The sequence below is a fragment of the Pristiophorus japonicus genome, chromosome 19 (assembly GCF_044704955.1).
Source record: "Pristiophorus japonicus isolate sPriJap1 chromosome 19, sPriJap1.hap1, whole genome shotgun sequence".
NCBI lineage: Eukaryota > Metazoa > Chordata > Chondrichthyes > Pristiophoridae > Pristiophorus > Pristiophorus japonicus.
The window spans coordinates 46,092,961-46,110,190 of record NC_091995.1 but is presented as its reverse complement, the minus strand read 5'-3'; the positions used below and the strand labels follow the sequence as shown (position 1 = coordinate 46,110,190).

At 45.9% G+C, this 17,230-nt stretch overlaps 1 protein-coding gene and 1 pseudogene across 1 annotated transcript; both read left to right on the top strand.

Annotated features, from left to right (window-relative positions):
* Positions 1 to 17,230, top strand: part of LOC139230203 (zinc-binding protein A33-like) — a 650,536-nt pseudogene that overhangs the window by 47,768 nt on the left and 585,538 nt on the right.
* On the top strand, positions 13,511 to 16,831 carry LOC139230581 (probable G-protein coupled receptor 139). Its single transcript, XM_070862406.1, has 2 exons — positions 13,511 to 13,580; positions 15,936 to 16,831. Exons 1-2 carry the CDS (start codon positions 13,511 to 13,513, stop codon positions 16,829 to 16,831), a joined length of 966 nt encoding a protein of 321 aa, XP_070718507.1.

Below are 17,230 nucleotides of genomic sequence, written 5' to 3'. Positions count from 1 at the left end.
CTGACTAATAAATTTCTCTTGAATGTATTTCAAAAATTCTGCATCATCTATACCCTTCACACTATATTTGTCCCAATCAATATTTGGATGGTTAAAATCCCCTACTATGACTACCCTATGGTTTTTGGATTTCACAGCAATTTGCCTGCATATTTACTCCTCTATCTCCCTCCCACTGCTTGGGGCTCTATAATACACGCCCAGCAGTGTGATCGTCTCTTTTTTATTTTTCAATTCGACCCTTATGGTCTCATTTGATGATCCCTCTGACATATCATCCCTCCTCACCGCTGTAATAGTGTATTTAATCAGTACCATGACATCCCCCGCCCCCACCCCGCCAACCCCCTTTTTATCCCCCTCTCTGTCTTGTCTCAAAATCTTGTAACCAGGAATATTTATCTGCCAAACTAGTCCCTCTTTCAGCCATGTTTCTGTAATGGCTATAATGTCATACTCCCAAGTATCTACTGTGCTCTTAGCTCATCCGCCTTATTTGCTGTACCCCTTGTATTAAAGTATGTATCATTTAGCACAGGAAGACCTCCTTGCTTATTATATACTAAGCCTTGTTTCCTCTGTCTTACAGATTCGCTTTCTAGATTCTTGCTATCCAATTTCTGCGTTACTTCCTTCCCTATTGAATTTGTTCTCATGTTCCCATCCGCCAGCCAAACTACTTTAAATTCTCCCCAACAGCACGAGCAAAGCACCCGTGAGGCTATTGGTCCCAGCACTATTGAGGTGTAACCCATCAGGTTTTCACAGGTCCCATCTCCCCCAGAAGCAGTTCCAATGCGTCAAGAATTTAATGCCCTCCCTCCTACACCAACTCTGTAGCCATATATTCATCCTCTCTCTACTTCTATTCTGGTACTCATTAGCACATGGTGCCGGTAGTAACCCGGAGATTACTACCTTTGAGGTCCTTTCCTTTAATTTCCTTCCTAGCTTCCTGAATTCCTCCCACTCCAGGTCCCTAACTTGTATCCTCCTGCCATCGTCCAATGTCCTGGAATTTAGAGGCCAATATGTTTAAGAAATATTTTAAAAATTACGGATAAGTATTTTCACCTTGACCTGCAGAGGTCTGTGTAGTTTACAGTGAATTATTTGTTAGCTCAGTAAACTCCAGCCAATGTTGGTAATTGATCAGACCTGGAAATACTCAGCGAGTCAGGCACAACATAATAATATTAATCAATACTATCTTCACAAAAGAGTGGGGTTTATCAGCCATTAGAGGGCTGTGGAATATTAGATGAGATAAGCATGAACAGAGAGGAAGTATTCAGATGTTTAGCTTCTTTGAAAGTAGATAAATCGCCCAGCCAGGATGAAATGTATCCCAGGCTGCAAGAATAAACGTGTATATTAATAATAACATCGGTTCAGAGTGTGTACATAAATGTCAAAAGTGCAGCTAACACAGACAGGCTGCGTTTTGAACTCAAAAACACAAAACATATTATCAAGTTCACGCCTCTTGTGGGCTCTGCTTAAGGAACAAAAGGAGCTTGTCCTTCAGGGTAAACAAACCCATCTGAACTAAAAGGAGTTATTTGGAAAACTATTAACCTAATCAAGGAACGGCTCAAATTCTTCCAGACAGTCACATGTTTGAGGAAAGCCAATGAAGAATGCCCTGGAACTAAGAACCAATCCTGGGGCTTTATCAACTTATGTTGAGAGACAATGTACCTTATGTGAATAAAAAGGCTAGCACAAAGCCTGCTCTCTCTTTTCGCTCTTGCTGATGATCATCCACGCGGCACTTCTGGCTGAAGATCGCTGCAAATGCTTCAGCCTTGTCTTTTGCACTCACATGCTGGGTCCGCCATTATTGAGGATGTGGATAATCATGGAGACTGCTCCTCCCGTTAGTTGTTTAATGGTCCATCACCATTCACAACTGGATGTGGCAGGACAGCAGAGCTTTGAGCTGATCCATTGATTTTGGGATTGCATAGCTCTGTTTAAAGCATGCTGCTTTCACTTTTAGCATGCATGTAGTCTATGTTGCAGCTGACACAATTTGGCACCTCATTTATAGGTACGACCGATGCTGCTTCTGGCATAGCCTTCTGCACTCTTCTTTGAACCACGGTTGGCCACCTGGCATGATGGTAATTGTAGAGTGATGGATATGCCGGGCCATGAGGTTACAGTTTGTGGTTGAGCACAATTCTGCTGCTGCTTGAATCCCACGGTGCCTCATTTGTGCCCAGTTTTTAGCTGGTAGATCTGTTCTGTAACTATCCCATTTATCAATTGGTAGTGCCGCACAGCACAAGGAAGGGTGTCCTCAGTGTGAAGACAGGATTTGGTCTCCACAAGTACTGTGTGGTGGTCACTCCTTCCAATACTGTCATGAAAAGATGCATCTGTGAAAGGTTGATTGGTGAGGACGAGGTCAACTAGGTTTTTCCCTCGTGTTGGTACTCACACCACCTGTCGCCTCCCAGGTTGGCATCTATATCTCGGCCAGTAATGGTGCTACTCAGCCAATCTTGGTGATGGGCATTGATGTCGCCCTACGCAAAGTACATTCTGTGCATTCACTCTGGAGCATGCACGATGCTGAGAATGATGTGAATAGCACATTTAGTGAGTTGGTCTTACCACCGGTAAAGGGTACACAGCCAGATAGGGAATGGAAGACCAACAGTAAGAGCAGTGCAAGAAAGGTAGTGCAGGGGTCCGCTGCGGTCATCCCCCTGCAAAACAGATACACTACTTTGGGTACTGGCGAGGGGGATAACTCATCAGGGGAGAGCAGCAGCTGCCGGGTTCATGGCACCGTGACAGGCTCTGCTGCACAGGAGGGCAGGAAAAAGAGTGGTAGAGCAATAGTGATAGGGGATTCGATTGTAAGGGGAATAGATAGGCGTTTCTGTGGCCGCAACCGAAACTCCAGGATGGTATGTTGCCTCCCTTGTGCAAGGGTCAAGGATTTCTCGGAGCGGGTGCAGGACATTCTGGAAAGGAAGGGTGAACAGTCAGTTGTCATGGTGCATATAGGTACCAACGAAATAGGTAAAAAATGGGATGAGGTCCTACGAGGCGAATTTAGGGTGCTAGGAGTTAAGTTAAAAAGTATGACATCAAAAGTAGTAATCTCAGAATTGCTACCAGTGCCACGTGCTAGTCAGAGTAGGAAAGGCAGGATAGCTCAGATGAATATGTGGCTTGCGCAGTGGTGCTGAGGAGAGGAATTCAAAATCCTGGGACATTGTAACCGGTTCTGGGGGAGGTGGGACCAGTACAAACCGGATGGCCTGCACCTGGGCAGGATCAGAACTAATGTCCTAGGGGGACTGTTTGCTTGTGCTGTTTGGGAGGATTTAAACTAATTTGGCAGGGGGATGGGAACCTATGCAGGGAGACAGAGGGGAATAAAATGGAGTCAGAAGCAAAATATAGAAAGGATAATAGTAAAAGTGGAGGGCAGAGAAACCCAAGGCAAAAAACAAAAAGAGCCACTTTACAGCATAATTCTAAAAGATTAAAGTGTGTTAAAAAGACAAGCCTGAAGGCTCTGTGCCTCAATGCGAGGAGTATTCAGAATAAGGTGGACGAATTAACTGCGCAGATAGCAGTTTACGGGTATGATGTGAATGGCATCACGGCGACATGGCTCCAGGGTGACCAAGGCTGGGAACTCAACATTCAGTAATTAGGAAGGATAGACAGAAAGGAAAGGGATGCGGGGTGGCGTTGCTGGTTAAAGATGAAATCAATGCAATTGTAAGGAAGGATATTAGCCTGGATGCTGTGGAATCGGTATGGTGGAGCTGTGGAATTCCAAAAGGCAGAAAACGCGAGTGGGTGTTGTGTATAGACCACCAAATAGTAGTAGTGAAGTTGGGGACAGCATCAAACAAGAAATAAGGGATGTGTGCAATAAAGGTACAGCAGTAATCATCGGCGACTTTAATCTACACATTGATTGGGCTAACCAAACTGGTAGTACTGTAGTGGAGGAGGATTTCCTGGAGTGTATTAGGGATGATTTTCTTGACCAATATGTCGAGGAACCAAGCAGGGAGCTGGCCATCCAAGACTGGGTATTGTGTAATGAGAAGGGACTAATTAGCAATCTTGTTGTGTGAGGCCCCTTGGGGGAAAGTGACCATAATATGGTAGAATTCCTTATTAAGATGGAGAGCGACAAAGTTAATTCGGAAACTAGGGTCCTGAACTAAAGGAATGGTAACTTCGACGGTATGAGGCGTGAATTGAGTAGAATCGACTGGCAAACAAAACTAAAAGAGTTGACAGTGGATAAGCAATGGCAAACATTTAAAAATCACATGGATGAACTTCAGCAAATGTACATCCCTGTCTGGAGTAAAAATAAAACGGGGAAGGTGGCTCAACCATGGCTAACAAATGAAATTATGGATAGTGTTAAAGCCAAGGAAGAGGCATATAAATTGGCTAGAAAAAGCAACAAACCTGAGGACTGGGAAAAATTTAGTATTCAACAGAGGAGGAGTAAGGGTTTAATTAAGAGGGGGAAAATAGAGTATGAGAGGAATCTTGCAGGGAATATAAAAACTGACTGCCAAAGCGTCTATAACTATGTGAGGAGAAAAAGATTAGTGAAGACAAACGCAGGTCCCTTGCAGTCGGATTCAAGTGAAATTATAGTAGGGAACAAAGAAATAGCAGACCAATTGAACCAATACTTTGGTTCTGTCTTCACGAAGGAAGATACAAATAACCTTCCAAAGGTACTAGGGGACAGTGGCTCCAGTGAAAAGGAGGAACTAAGGATATCCTTATTAGGCGGGAAATTGTGTTAGGGAAATTGATGGGATTGAAGGACAATAAATCCCCGGGGTCTGATAGTCTGCACCCCAGAGTGCTCAAGGAAGTGACCCTAGAAATAGTGGATGCAATGGTGATCATTTTCCAACAGTCTATCGACTCTGGATCAGTCCCCATGGACTGGAGGGTAGCTAATGTAACACCACTTTTTTTAAAAAGGAGGGAGAGAGAAAACGGGTAATTATAGATCGGTTAGCTTGACATCAGTAGTGGGGAAAATATTGGAATCGATCATGAAAGACAAAATAGCAGCGCATTTGGATAGCAGTGACAAGATCGGATCAAGTCAGCATGGATTTATGAAAGGGAAATCATGCTTGACGAAGCTTCTGGAATTTTATGAGGATGTAACTAGCAGAGTGGACAAGGGAAAACCAGTGGATGTGGTGTATTTGGACTTTCAGAAGGCTTTTGATAAGGTGCCGCACAAGAGATTGGTGTGCAAAATCAAAGCACGTGGTATTGGGGGAAATATACTGACATAGATAGAGAACTGGTTGGCAGACAGGAAGCAGAGAGTCGGGATAAACGGGTCCTTTTCAGAATGGCAGGCAGTGACTAGTGGAGTGCCGCAGGGCTCAGTGCTGCGATCCCAGCTGCGATCCCAGCTCTTTACAATATGCATTAACGATTTGGATGAAGGAATAGAGTGCAATATCTCCAAGTTTGCAGATGATACTAAACTGGGTGGTGGTGTGAGTTGTGAGGAGGATGCTAAGAGGCTGCAGGGTGACTTGGACAGGCAAGGTGAGTGGGAAAATTCATGGCAGCTGCAGTATAATGTGGATAAATATGAGGTTATCCATTTTTGGGGCAAAAACACGAAGGCAGAATATTATCTGAATGGCGGCAGACTAGGAAAAGGGGAGGCGCAACGAGACCTGGATGTCATGGTTCACCAGTCACTGAAAGTGGGCACGCAGGTACAGCAGGCGGTAAAGAAGGCAAATGGTATGTTAGCCTTCATAGCTAGGGGATTTGAATATCGAAGCAGGGAGGTCTTACTGCAGTTGTACATGGCCTTAGTGATGCCTCACCTGGAATATTGTCTTCAGTTTTGGTCTCCTAGTCTGAGAAAGGACGTTCTTGCTGTTGAGGGAGTGCAGTGAAGGTTCACTGGACTGATTCCAGGGATGGCTGGGCTGTCATATGAGGAGAGACTGGATCAACTGGGCCTTTATTCACTGGAGCTTAGAAGGATGAGAGGGGATCTCACAGAAACATATCAGATTCTGACGGGACTGGACAGGTTAGATGCGAGAAAAATGTTCCCGATGTTGGGGAAGTCCAGAACCAGGGGACATAGTTTTAGGATAAGGGGTAGGCCATTTAGGACTGAGATGAGGAGAAACTTCTTCACTCAGAGGGTTGTTAAGCTGTAGAATTCTCTACCGCAGAGAGTTGTTGATGCCAGTTCACTGGATATATTCAAGAGGGAGTTAGATATGGCTCTTACGGTTAAGGGGATCAAGGTGTATTGAGAGAAAGCAGGAAAGGGGTACTGAAGGAATGATCAGCCATGATCTTATTGAATGGCGGTGCAGGATCGAAGGGCTGAATGGCCTACTTTTCTATGTTTCTATGTTTCTAACCCTCACTGCTTCTTCCAAGTGGTGTTTAACATGGAGGAGTACTGATTCATCAGCAAAAAGGGCAGGAACTATTAATCAGCTTGAGGTTTCATTGGTCATGCTTAACATGAAGCCATACATCTTAGAAACATAGAAACATAGAAAATAGGTGCAGGAGTCGGCCATTCGGCCCTTCGAGCCGGCACCACCATTCAATATGATCATGGCTGATCATACAACTTCAGTAGCCCATTCCTGCTTTCTCTTCATGGGGTCCAGAGTCAATGCGAGTCCCACAAGGGCCACTCCCACATGGCTGAGTAACACTTTGCCGCCACCTCTGGTGGGTCTCTTCTGTCGGTGCGACAGGACATCACCAGGAAGTGGTCGCTTTCTAGACCATTTCAGAGTACAGCTAAGCAAAAACCACATTGTTGTGGGTCTGGAGACACATATAGGCCATAACAGGTAATGTCAGCAGATTTTATTCCCGAAAGGACATTATTGAACCAGATGTGTTTTTCTGACTATAAGATACTTTCATGGTCTCCATTACTGATACAAGCTTTTATTCCAGATTTATTTAATTAACTGCATTTAAATTCCCCAGCTGCCATGGTGGGTTTTGACCTCACATCCCTCGATCATTAGACCAGGGATCTGAATTACTATTCCAGTAAAATAACCACGATGCTACCATACCATAAAATTTGCGAAGACTGCCTACTGACGCTCCTAGACACTCGTGCCACTCACTTTCCATCCCTGGATTTAAAACAGAGTCTACAAGAGATGATATTTTCCACTTCTGCACTGGCCCAACCATTTCTTTCTCTTCCGTTTGTGTCCAGCATTTCAGATCGACAGTCAGAACGAAAGCCATGAAAAACCTGAGATGTGATGTGTGTAGTCGAATATCTTCAGTAAACAGTGAATCCCTTGAATTCAACAAAATGGAATGTTGGCAGAGTTCAGAATTTATGAGGCATTGTTTTGATGTATTTAAATAGTTGCCCCTTTCAATAAGAGTTGCTTTAACTGTTCACCAAACAGGCAGATTAAAATCACCGAATGTCAATTCATGTGTATTCACCTTCCAACCAGACTCTGCTCCTCAACACACAAATGGTTACTTTTCTGCTCAATTAATTTTCAAACAAAGGCACGCACAAATACATAGAATTCCCTTTAAATATTACATGATGCATATTTTTATACTTACTGATGACGGACAGGGAAGTGCAGCTGAATCCATGACGAGATCAGCCATGATCTTATTGAGAGGCCAAATGGCCTGCTCCTGCTCCTATTTCTTATATTCTTATGTTCTTATGATCTGCAAAGTTAACGTCATTACTACTATGGAATAATAGAATTTAAAAGAAATGTCATGATCATATGCGGCTAAGCATTGTAGAGGGTTTATTCATTCGAGGGGACAAATGTCCATCTAACTGTTAATCCCTCTTTCAGCTCTGCGCAAGGTCTGTTAATACTTCCAGAAATCTTAACCTGCTGATTTTCTGTGGGGCTGATCAGCTGTATACAACTCACTGTATCACTTTCTGTGTGTATCTGAATGCTCTTCGCTCTCACCTGTTGCACTGAGGACCTTAATATGTTATATATAGTTATAAAATTACAGGAGCTGACCAGTGCAAACAGCAGCAGAGTGGGAGCTATAAAGGAGAGCTCCAGGACCCATTGCGCCATCGGCAGGAGCCGACCTGAGGGGAAACAGCAGCGGAGCAGGAGCTGAGCGGGAGCTATAAAGGAGGAGAGCTCCAGCGCACCAACAGCGGGAGGTCGGAGGACAGTGGAAGCCCAAAGGATGGAGGACAGCGGGAGGTCAGAGGACAGCGGGAGGTCGGAGGACAGTGGGAGGTCAGAGGACAGTGGGAGGTCGGAGGATAGCGGGAGGTCAGAGGACAGGGGGAGCCTGGAGGATGGAGGACAGCGGGAGATCGGAGGACAGTGGGAGGTCTTAGGACAACGGGTGGTAGGAGGACAGTGAGGGGTGGGAGGGCAATGGGAGGTCGGAGAACAGTGGAAGGTTGGAGGATAACAAGAGATCGGAGGACAGCAGGTGGTCGGAGGACAGTGAGAGGTCGGAGGACAGTGAGAGGTCGGAGGACAGGGGGAGCCCGGAGGATGAAGGATAGTGAGAGGTCGGAGGACAGTGGGAGGTCGGAGGATAGTGGGAGGTCGGAGGACAAGGGGAGCCCGGAGGATGGAGGATAGTGAGAGGTTGGAGGACAGTGGGAGGTCGGAGGACAGTGGGAGGTCGGAGGACAGCGGGAGGTCGGAGGACAGCGGGAGCCCGGAGGATGGAGGACAGCGGGAGGTTGGAGGACAGTGGGAGGTCGGAGGATAGTGAGAGGTCGGAGGACAGGGGGAGCCCGGAGGATGGAGGATAGTGAGAGGTCGGAGGATAATGGGAGGTCGGAGGACAATGAGAGGTCGGAGGATAGTGGGAGGTCGGAGGACAGTGGGAGGTCGGAGGACAGTGGGAGGTCGGAGGACAATGAGAGGTCGGAGGACAGCGGGAGGTTGGAGGACAGCGGGAGCCCGGAGGATGGAGGACAGCGGGAGGTTGGAGGACAGTGGGAGGTCGGAGGATAGTGAGAGGTCGGAGGACAGGGGGAGCCCGGAGGATGGAGGATAGTGAGAGGTCGGAGGATAATGGGAGGTCGGAGGACAATGAGAGGTCGGAGGATAGTGGGAGGTCGGAGGACAGTGGAAGGTCGGAGGACAGTGGGAGGTCGGAGGACAATGAGAGGTCGGAGGACAGTGGGAGGTCGGAGGACATGGGAAGCACGGAGGATGGAGGATAGTGAGAGGTCGGAGGACAGTGGGAGGTCGGAGGACAATGAGAGGTCGGAGGGCAACGGGAGGCCGGAGGACAGTGAGAGGTCAGAGGACATCAGGAGATCGGAGGACAGCAGGTGGTCGGAGGACAGGGGGAGCCCGGAGGATGGAGGGCAGTGGGAGGTCGGCGGACAGCGGGTGGTCGTAGAACAGGGGGAGGTCAGAGGACAGCGGGAGGTTGAAAGCTAGCGAGAGCACAGAGATCGGAGGGCAGCGGGAGGTCGGAGGGCAGCGGGAGGTCAGAAAACAGTGGGAGCCCCGAGGTCGGAGCGCAGCAGGAGGTCGGAGGAAAGCGAGGTCGGAGGCAGCAGGAGGTCGGAGAACAGCGAAAGCCCAGAGATTGGAGGGCAGGTGGTGGCCTGGAGGTTGGAGGCCAGGAGATCGGAAGCGGTGAGCAATAGGGTCATGGCCCAGGAATGGTGCAGTGTAGACCAGCAGCGGGTCAGATGACAGTAGGAGTATGCGTGTGTGTATGAACTAGGCCTGTACAGAGTGCAATGTCTCCAGTCACGTTGGATCACATTGCCACTGAAACAAGACCGTGCTCAGTCCAGTGCGTGTGGTAGCTGGTGTGCAACGGCCACCGCATGTTAAAATAATTCATGCACAGGCATCTTCCACACATTAAAATGAAGTTCAGGACCTGGAACGTCAGGACCCTCATGGGCAATCCTAACTGCAAAAGACCGGAATGCTGCACTGCTATCATTGCCTGTGAACTTGGGTGCATCGACATTGGCATCACTGCCCTTAATGGGACCCGGTGAGCAGGGGAAAAACAGCTCAAAGAACAAGGTGGTGGCTACATTTTCGTCTGGAAAGGCAAACCATAAGAAGAACGTTGCCACCATGGGGTTAGCTTCACTGTAAAAATCGAGCTAGTGGTCCAGCTCAGAGACTCCCAGAATGCTTCATGACTCCTCAGCTCACTCTAGCCTTGAACCAGTGCACGACAGTCCTCAGCACATACGCCACAACACTGGAAGCTACAGATGAGACAAAAAAGGAATTCTACTCCAGCCTCGAACAATCCCTGTCCCAAGTCCCAATGTGCGAGAAGCTGATCCTCCTTGGTGACTTCAACGCCAGAGTTGGAAAGGACACTAACCTCTGTGGAGGAGTGATCGGCAGAGAGGGGGTAGGGAAAGCCAACTCCAATGGCAACCTCCTCCTGACGAAATCCCTATAACATGACCTCGTCATAATCAAAACCCTGTTCCATCAGAAGGACAAATATAAAGCATTATGGCAACATTATGGTCCCTCACTCTAAGCACTGGCATCTGTCAGATTACATCATCATCTGTGCGAGGGACCACAAAGATGTGCACATCACATGCGCCATAACAGGAGCTGAAGACTGCTGGACAGACCACCGCCTAATTCACTCTGTTGTTTCCATCAACATTGCCCCAAAACATCAACTGCAATGAAACAATACCACAGCAAAATGCTGCTGGAACATCAATGACGGAGCACTCACAGATCCTGCTAAGAAAGACATATTCTGCCAGTGCCTCACTACCAACCTGATGACTCCCAGTGACCCAGAGATGCAGTGTATCTACAGCACCTGGTCTAACGTCAAGGCTTCCAGAATTAGCACCAATGAAGTGACACTCAGTCAGTCGACCAGAAAACACCAAGACTGGTTTGACGAGAACAACCAGGAGATCCAGGATTTAACATGCTGCAAGCGCAAGGCATTGTTGGACTGGAAGCAGCAACACAACACGAGGGCAAGAAAGCAGCTCTACAGATGTCTGAAGACTGAGGTCCAACGGAAAATCCACAACCTAAAGAACAGATGGTGGATGGAGAAGCTCAAGAAATCCAGCAGCTAGCTGACAACCATGATATGTCAGGATTCGTCAGCGCAGTCAAGATGACCTACGGCCCAAGCACCCAAAGCCCTACCCCACTACTGGAAAAGAATGGAGAAATGCTCATGAAGGACTGAGAGTTAGACAGTGCTGGAATGAGCACTTTGAGGATCTCCTCAACAGAGACTCTGCCTTCGACGTGAGTGTCCTCGATTCTAATCCACAGCATGCTACCTGCCACCATCTCAACTCAACCACGAGGTTGAAAAGGCCATCCGACAACTGAAAAGCATCTAGTCATCAGGAGCAGATGGAATCCCTGCCGAAGCACTGAAAAATGGCAGAGAAGCACTACTGGTTTGGATCCATGACCTCATCTCTCTTATCTGGAAGGAGGAGATTATGCCAGGAGATATCAGAGGCGCTGTAATCGTGCCCATCTTCAAGAAAGGTGATACGTCCGACTACGGTAACTACAGAGGAATCTCCCTGCTGTCGACCACCGGGAAAGTCATAGCAATAATCCTACTGAATCGCCTTGTTCCTGTGGCTGAAGAGCTCTTCACAGAGTCACAATGCGGATTCTGCCCACTAAGGGGCACAATGGACATGATCTGCACCAAGCGGCAGATACAAGAGAAATGCAGGGAACAGCATCAACCATTGCTCATGGCCTTCTTTGACCTCACAAAAGTTTTCGACACTCAACTGTGAGGGATTATGGAGTGTCCTTAACGGATTCAGCTGCCCTCAAAAGTTTGTCACCATACTCCACCTGTTCCACGATGACATACACGCCGTGATCCTGACCAATGGATCCATCACAGACCCATTTCATATTTGGACTGCGGTCAAGCAGGGTTGTGTCATCGCACCAACGCTTTTCTCGATCTTCCTTGCTGCAATGCTCCATCTCACGCTCAGCAAGCTCCCCGCTCAAGTGGAGCTAAATTACAGGACAAACAGTCATCTGTTCAGCCTCCACCACCTCCAGGTCAGATCCAAAGTCGTCCCATCGTCCATCATCAAATTAGAATATGCACACGACGCTTGGAGACCAAATTCCATGCCATCATCAACAACGTCACTGAGGTGTATGAGAGTATGGGCCTTACATTAAACATCCGTAAGACAAAGGTCCTCTACCAACCTGTCCCCACCACACAGCACTGCAAACCCCACCCCACGAAGAGGCCTTGGACAACGAGGACCATTTCCCATACCTTGAGAGCCTACTGTCAATAAGGGCAGACATCAACGACTGTGTGCCAGTTGGGCCTTCATCGCCTGAGGAAGAGAATGTTTGAAGACCAGGTCCTCAAACCCTGCACCAAGTGCATCGTCTACAGAGCAGTGGTGTAACCCGCCCTCCTATATGGCTCAGACACATGGACTATGTACAGCAGGCACCTCAAAACTCTGGAGAAGTACCACCAATGCTGCCTCCGCAAGATCCTGCAAATCCATTGGCAGGATAGGCTCACCAACGTCAGTGTTCTCACTCAGGCTAACATCCCCAGCATCGAAGCACTGATTACGTTCGATCAGCTCATTGGACAGGCCACATAGTCTCCATGCCTGACAAGAGACTCCCAAAACAAGTGCTCTACTCAGAGCTCCATGACAAGCGAGCGCCAGGTGGGCAGCAGAAATGCTTCAAGGACACCCTCAAAGCCTCCCTCAAAAAATGTTACATCCCGACCGACTCCTGGGAATCCCTGGCCCAAGACTGCCCAAAGTGGTGAAAAAGCATCCACAAAGGCGCTGAACACCACGAGTCTCTTCACCGAGAGTAAGCTGAACAAAGCGTCGAAAACGGAAAGAGTGCACAGCAACCGAGGTACCCAACCCACCCGTTCCTTCAACCACCATCTGCCCCACCTGTGACAGAGACTGTAGGTCCCACATTGGACTCTTGAGGCACTTCAGAATTCATCTTTGGTGTGGATGCAAGTCATCCTCGACTCCGAGGTACTGCTTATGATGATTAAAGAAGATAGAGAACATTATTGACGTAACTAAGATCTAAAGAAAGCTATTCCATCACAATTATGCACAATTGTTCCATCAAATGCCTCGCATGAATCTATAAATAAATATCCTCAGCTTCAGGAGTCTTGAACCATAACTGCAGGAATGGAGATGTCGCAATATTTTGTTTTGACCATATGATAAAAGTAATGTTCTAGAGTCCTTAATCTTTCAATGCACAATACCATTTCAAAATACCCATAATCAGTATGAGTGAATAAGACTCGTTTTAATCTGTTTGTTCAAGTGACTGTAAACAATCCCAATTATTGTGCAATGCTCATGTGTCACCAGGTTTCCCTTAGGTATAAATACGAGCTTATTTTGAAAGCAGAATTTCTGCCTGTCCACAGCACTAACTGGCAACGTCGCTTCTCTCCGAATATGGGACAGCCGGTAATCATACAGATAGAAAAAATGTACTATCCGATTCTTGCAATAGTTGGTCTTCCTGGTAAGCCGCTTATACTCAGTTAATGCTCACCTTTACTGTGCTTCCCTGCTGGCGCTATAATGATATGATCTGTTTGTGTTGATGTGTTTTATTTGCAGACTATAGCTACCGGCATCAAAGAAACAACTCAAAATGGCTCCAAGGTTCTGTCGTATTGTTAATGTAACAACCTGAGAGGAAGCTCCACTTATTCTGACTATTTAAGTTCAGCTATTTAGTGGCGATGCCTTGGCCGTGATTGACATTCTTGTAGTTCTGCTGCTGGGACAATTATTTGTATCGGATGGAGTAGCCAAAACAGCAATTCTTAAATGGATTCCCGGAGGTTGTTCAAAAAAAGGGAAATGAATGTATTGTTATATATTGTGAATCCAGGAGAAATAAAAGAGATTCTCCCGCGCTCACAACATCGAGCTCAACAACTTCACATTACAGCCTCTTCCCCTACTTTTTCACAAGGGAGCTGTTAATGTGTTTACCATTCCCATTTATACCTCTTCTAGACTCATCTTTTGTTTCATTACTTGTTCAATTAGCATCTCCTTTTGTTTTGTACTAGCATACCTTTTGTCATCAAATCTCTCTTGCCTTGCACACTATCACAGACTTTTCCTTTTGTTCTTTCCTCGGCGCCCCCTTTCCCGGCCCCTAAACTTGCTTAAAATCTGTTACATCTCTAATTTCTCCAGTTGTGACAAAGGTCACAGACCTGAAACGTTAACTCTGTTTATCTGCCCACAGATGCTGCCTGACGTGTTGACTATTCCCAGAATTATCTGTTTTTATTTCAGATTCCAGCATCTGCCGTATTTTGCTATTGAAAATTAATTTCGTTGCTGGTCCTATCGGCCCGTCCGATAAAACAAGGGTTAAATACTTCAATCAATAATACGCTTTTATCCTCTGTTGGGAGTTTATTTAAACGTTAATTATTTACGAAAACGGGGGCAAAGTGAAGAACGTGTCACACATCAAGGACAGATTGACGGGAGATAAACTGGGATATGATCATGAACCAGGATGTCCAGACCGTCACAGGGATTTCCAATGTTATGTTTGTACAAGCTGCAGTGCCCACAGCTTACGTTTGCAATCTTGGCAGAGATTGGGACCTGAGCAAAAGCCATTGTTTTTGACAATATTCATCTCAGGCTGGACGCCAAGAACCGTTTTATATCGTTAAATGGGAAACAATAATTGTTCTCTCGAAGCGTCGTCGACCTGAAACATTAATTCTGTTTCTCTCTCCCCAGAACCTGCCTGGCCTGCTGAGTATGTCAAGCATTTTCTGCAATTATTTCAGATTTGCTACATCCAGAGTGTTTTGCTTCTGACAATAATTGCACTTGGATTCCAATAAACAGCATAAAATATATTTAAGATAATTGTTGAGAAAATATTTAAGGAGGGTTATTCATGCAGCAGCAGCTATCTGGGGGTGGATATTCTTGGGCGGAATGGCAGGGGCTGCCTGTTATATGCCCCTCCCGACAGTCAGCTCCATTGGTCTAAGTAACTTGACATCGAGTGAGCAGGCAACAGGCATTACCACCCAAGACAATTCTGGTCATGTGAGAAAGGCAGTCATTCCTTCCAGAGCCCCGCTCCCCGTTTGATGTACATAACCATTGCACGTTATTATTCAACTAAATTTGACATGCGCTTTAAATGTTTGCATCTGACGCAAATCGGCCTCCACATTTTCAATAATAACGGATATATCTCCAAAATTCCCTCTGCCCATTCTCAGTCCCCACGCTCCATCATCATTATGTGGCTACTTTGAAGTAAACAATTCTGGCGGTGCATGGTTGTGGCACAATGCAAAAAGCATTGTTTGTCATTATATTGTCCACATGAAACAAAGTATCACTGATCAATCTACCTTGATTGGTCATTTGCTGAAGACAAACACGGCAAGGACACCATGTTGGAATTTTCACCTGCCTCCAGAAGATTAAGCGATAGAATATATCAAGCAGGATACTGAGTCCTACAATGCATCATAATTGGGAATATTAGGAATGAGGACACACGAGGAAATGAAAATCAGGCGGATTCAATTGCGGCCACCAATCGGAAAAGCCTATTTTTGGTCCGCTGGAAAGTTAAAAATCCAATCATGTCGGTCACTGCAGCATTCTTTTATTCTGAAGTAACTACAAATAAGTTAGCGATATGTATCCATAAGAAATGCAAGTTTTCTGAATTATTAGGCTTCTCCGCCAGATTGGGAAAAATAGAGAGAGATTTGAGTAACAAAAAAACTTTCCCTCATTTTTATTCCAATAATTATTGACTGATCATCCTCTCAGAGTAACGAGAGCTGGTAATTTTATGTTCACTTTTTTGCAGCTAATTTGGTGACAATCGTCATTCTCTCCCGTGGAAAGTGCGGTCTCTCCAAATGCATCACCCGTTACCTGGTGGCCATGGCAGCGGCTGATCTAATGGTCCTGATTAATGAAGTGATTCTGTATGAGATTAACGATGCTTATTTCCCAAATTCATTTCTGAGCTATACTCCGATTTGTAGTCTCAATCTCACCCTGTGTTATTCTTTCATCGATTGCTCTGTCTGGCTAACGGTGGCTTTCACCTTTGATCGATTTATCGCTATTTGTAACCAAACGTTGCGAACAAAATATTGTACCGATAAAACTGCAGCTGGGGTGATAGCAGTGGTGTGTTTCTTCAGTGTTTTAGAAAATGTTCCAATCTACTTTGTATTTGAACCTCGGAAAATAATTAACAATGTGCCATGGTTCTGCTATGTAAAATCAAGCTTCTACATCTCACCCTTATGGGTAACGTATTTGTGGTTGGAGACAATTTTAACCCCATTTGCCCCATTTGTTTTGATCGTGCTGCTCAATGCCCTGACCATCAGGCACATTGTACTGGCCAATAGAGTGAGGAGTGGTCTCCAAGCAAACAACAATGTTCAGAATCACACTGATCCAGAGATGGAGAACCGAAGGAAATCCATCATTTTACTGTTCACGTTATCTTACAATTTTATACTATTATGGATGGTAAGTTTTATAGTGTTTATATGTGTGCAATTTACAGATACTCAATTTATGAAAGCAACTTATAAAGACTCTTTCACCATTGCGGAACAATCTGGGTATATGCTGAGGTGTTTGAGTTCTTGCACAAACACGTTTATTTATGCAGTGTCCCAGAGCAAGTTCAGAGAGGAATTGAAGAACGTGATCAGGCATCCCCTGACTTTCATTACTAATTAAATCAAAAAAGTTAAATGATCCACAAACTAAAGTGAAACTACATCCATTGGAAACGGGCAGAAATTGTTCAACTAATATATGCAAACAGGAATCTCGAAAGGAAATGGAAGCTGCCACCTGTTCCCAATATTAGATGTCATATTGTAGGTGATAAAATATGCTTGGGATATTATTAACTTTTGCCGATAGTTTAAGACAAGTGATGCCACATATGAACAAACAAATAAGATTTTTTCAGATCCGCACAGCGGATTCTGCTGACAGACATAGATGAGGAAGGATGAGAGGAGGTGTGAGTGGAGCATTAATGCCGGCGTGGACTGGTTGGACCGAATGACCTATTTCTGTGCTGAGTATTCTGTGTGATTCTATGTCAAACTAGAGTCATATTTTCCCTTC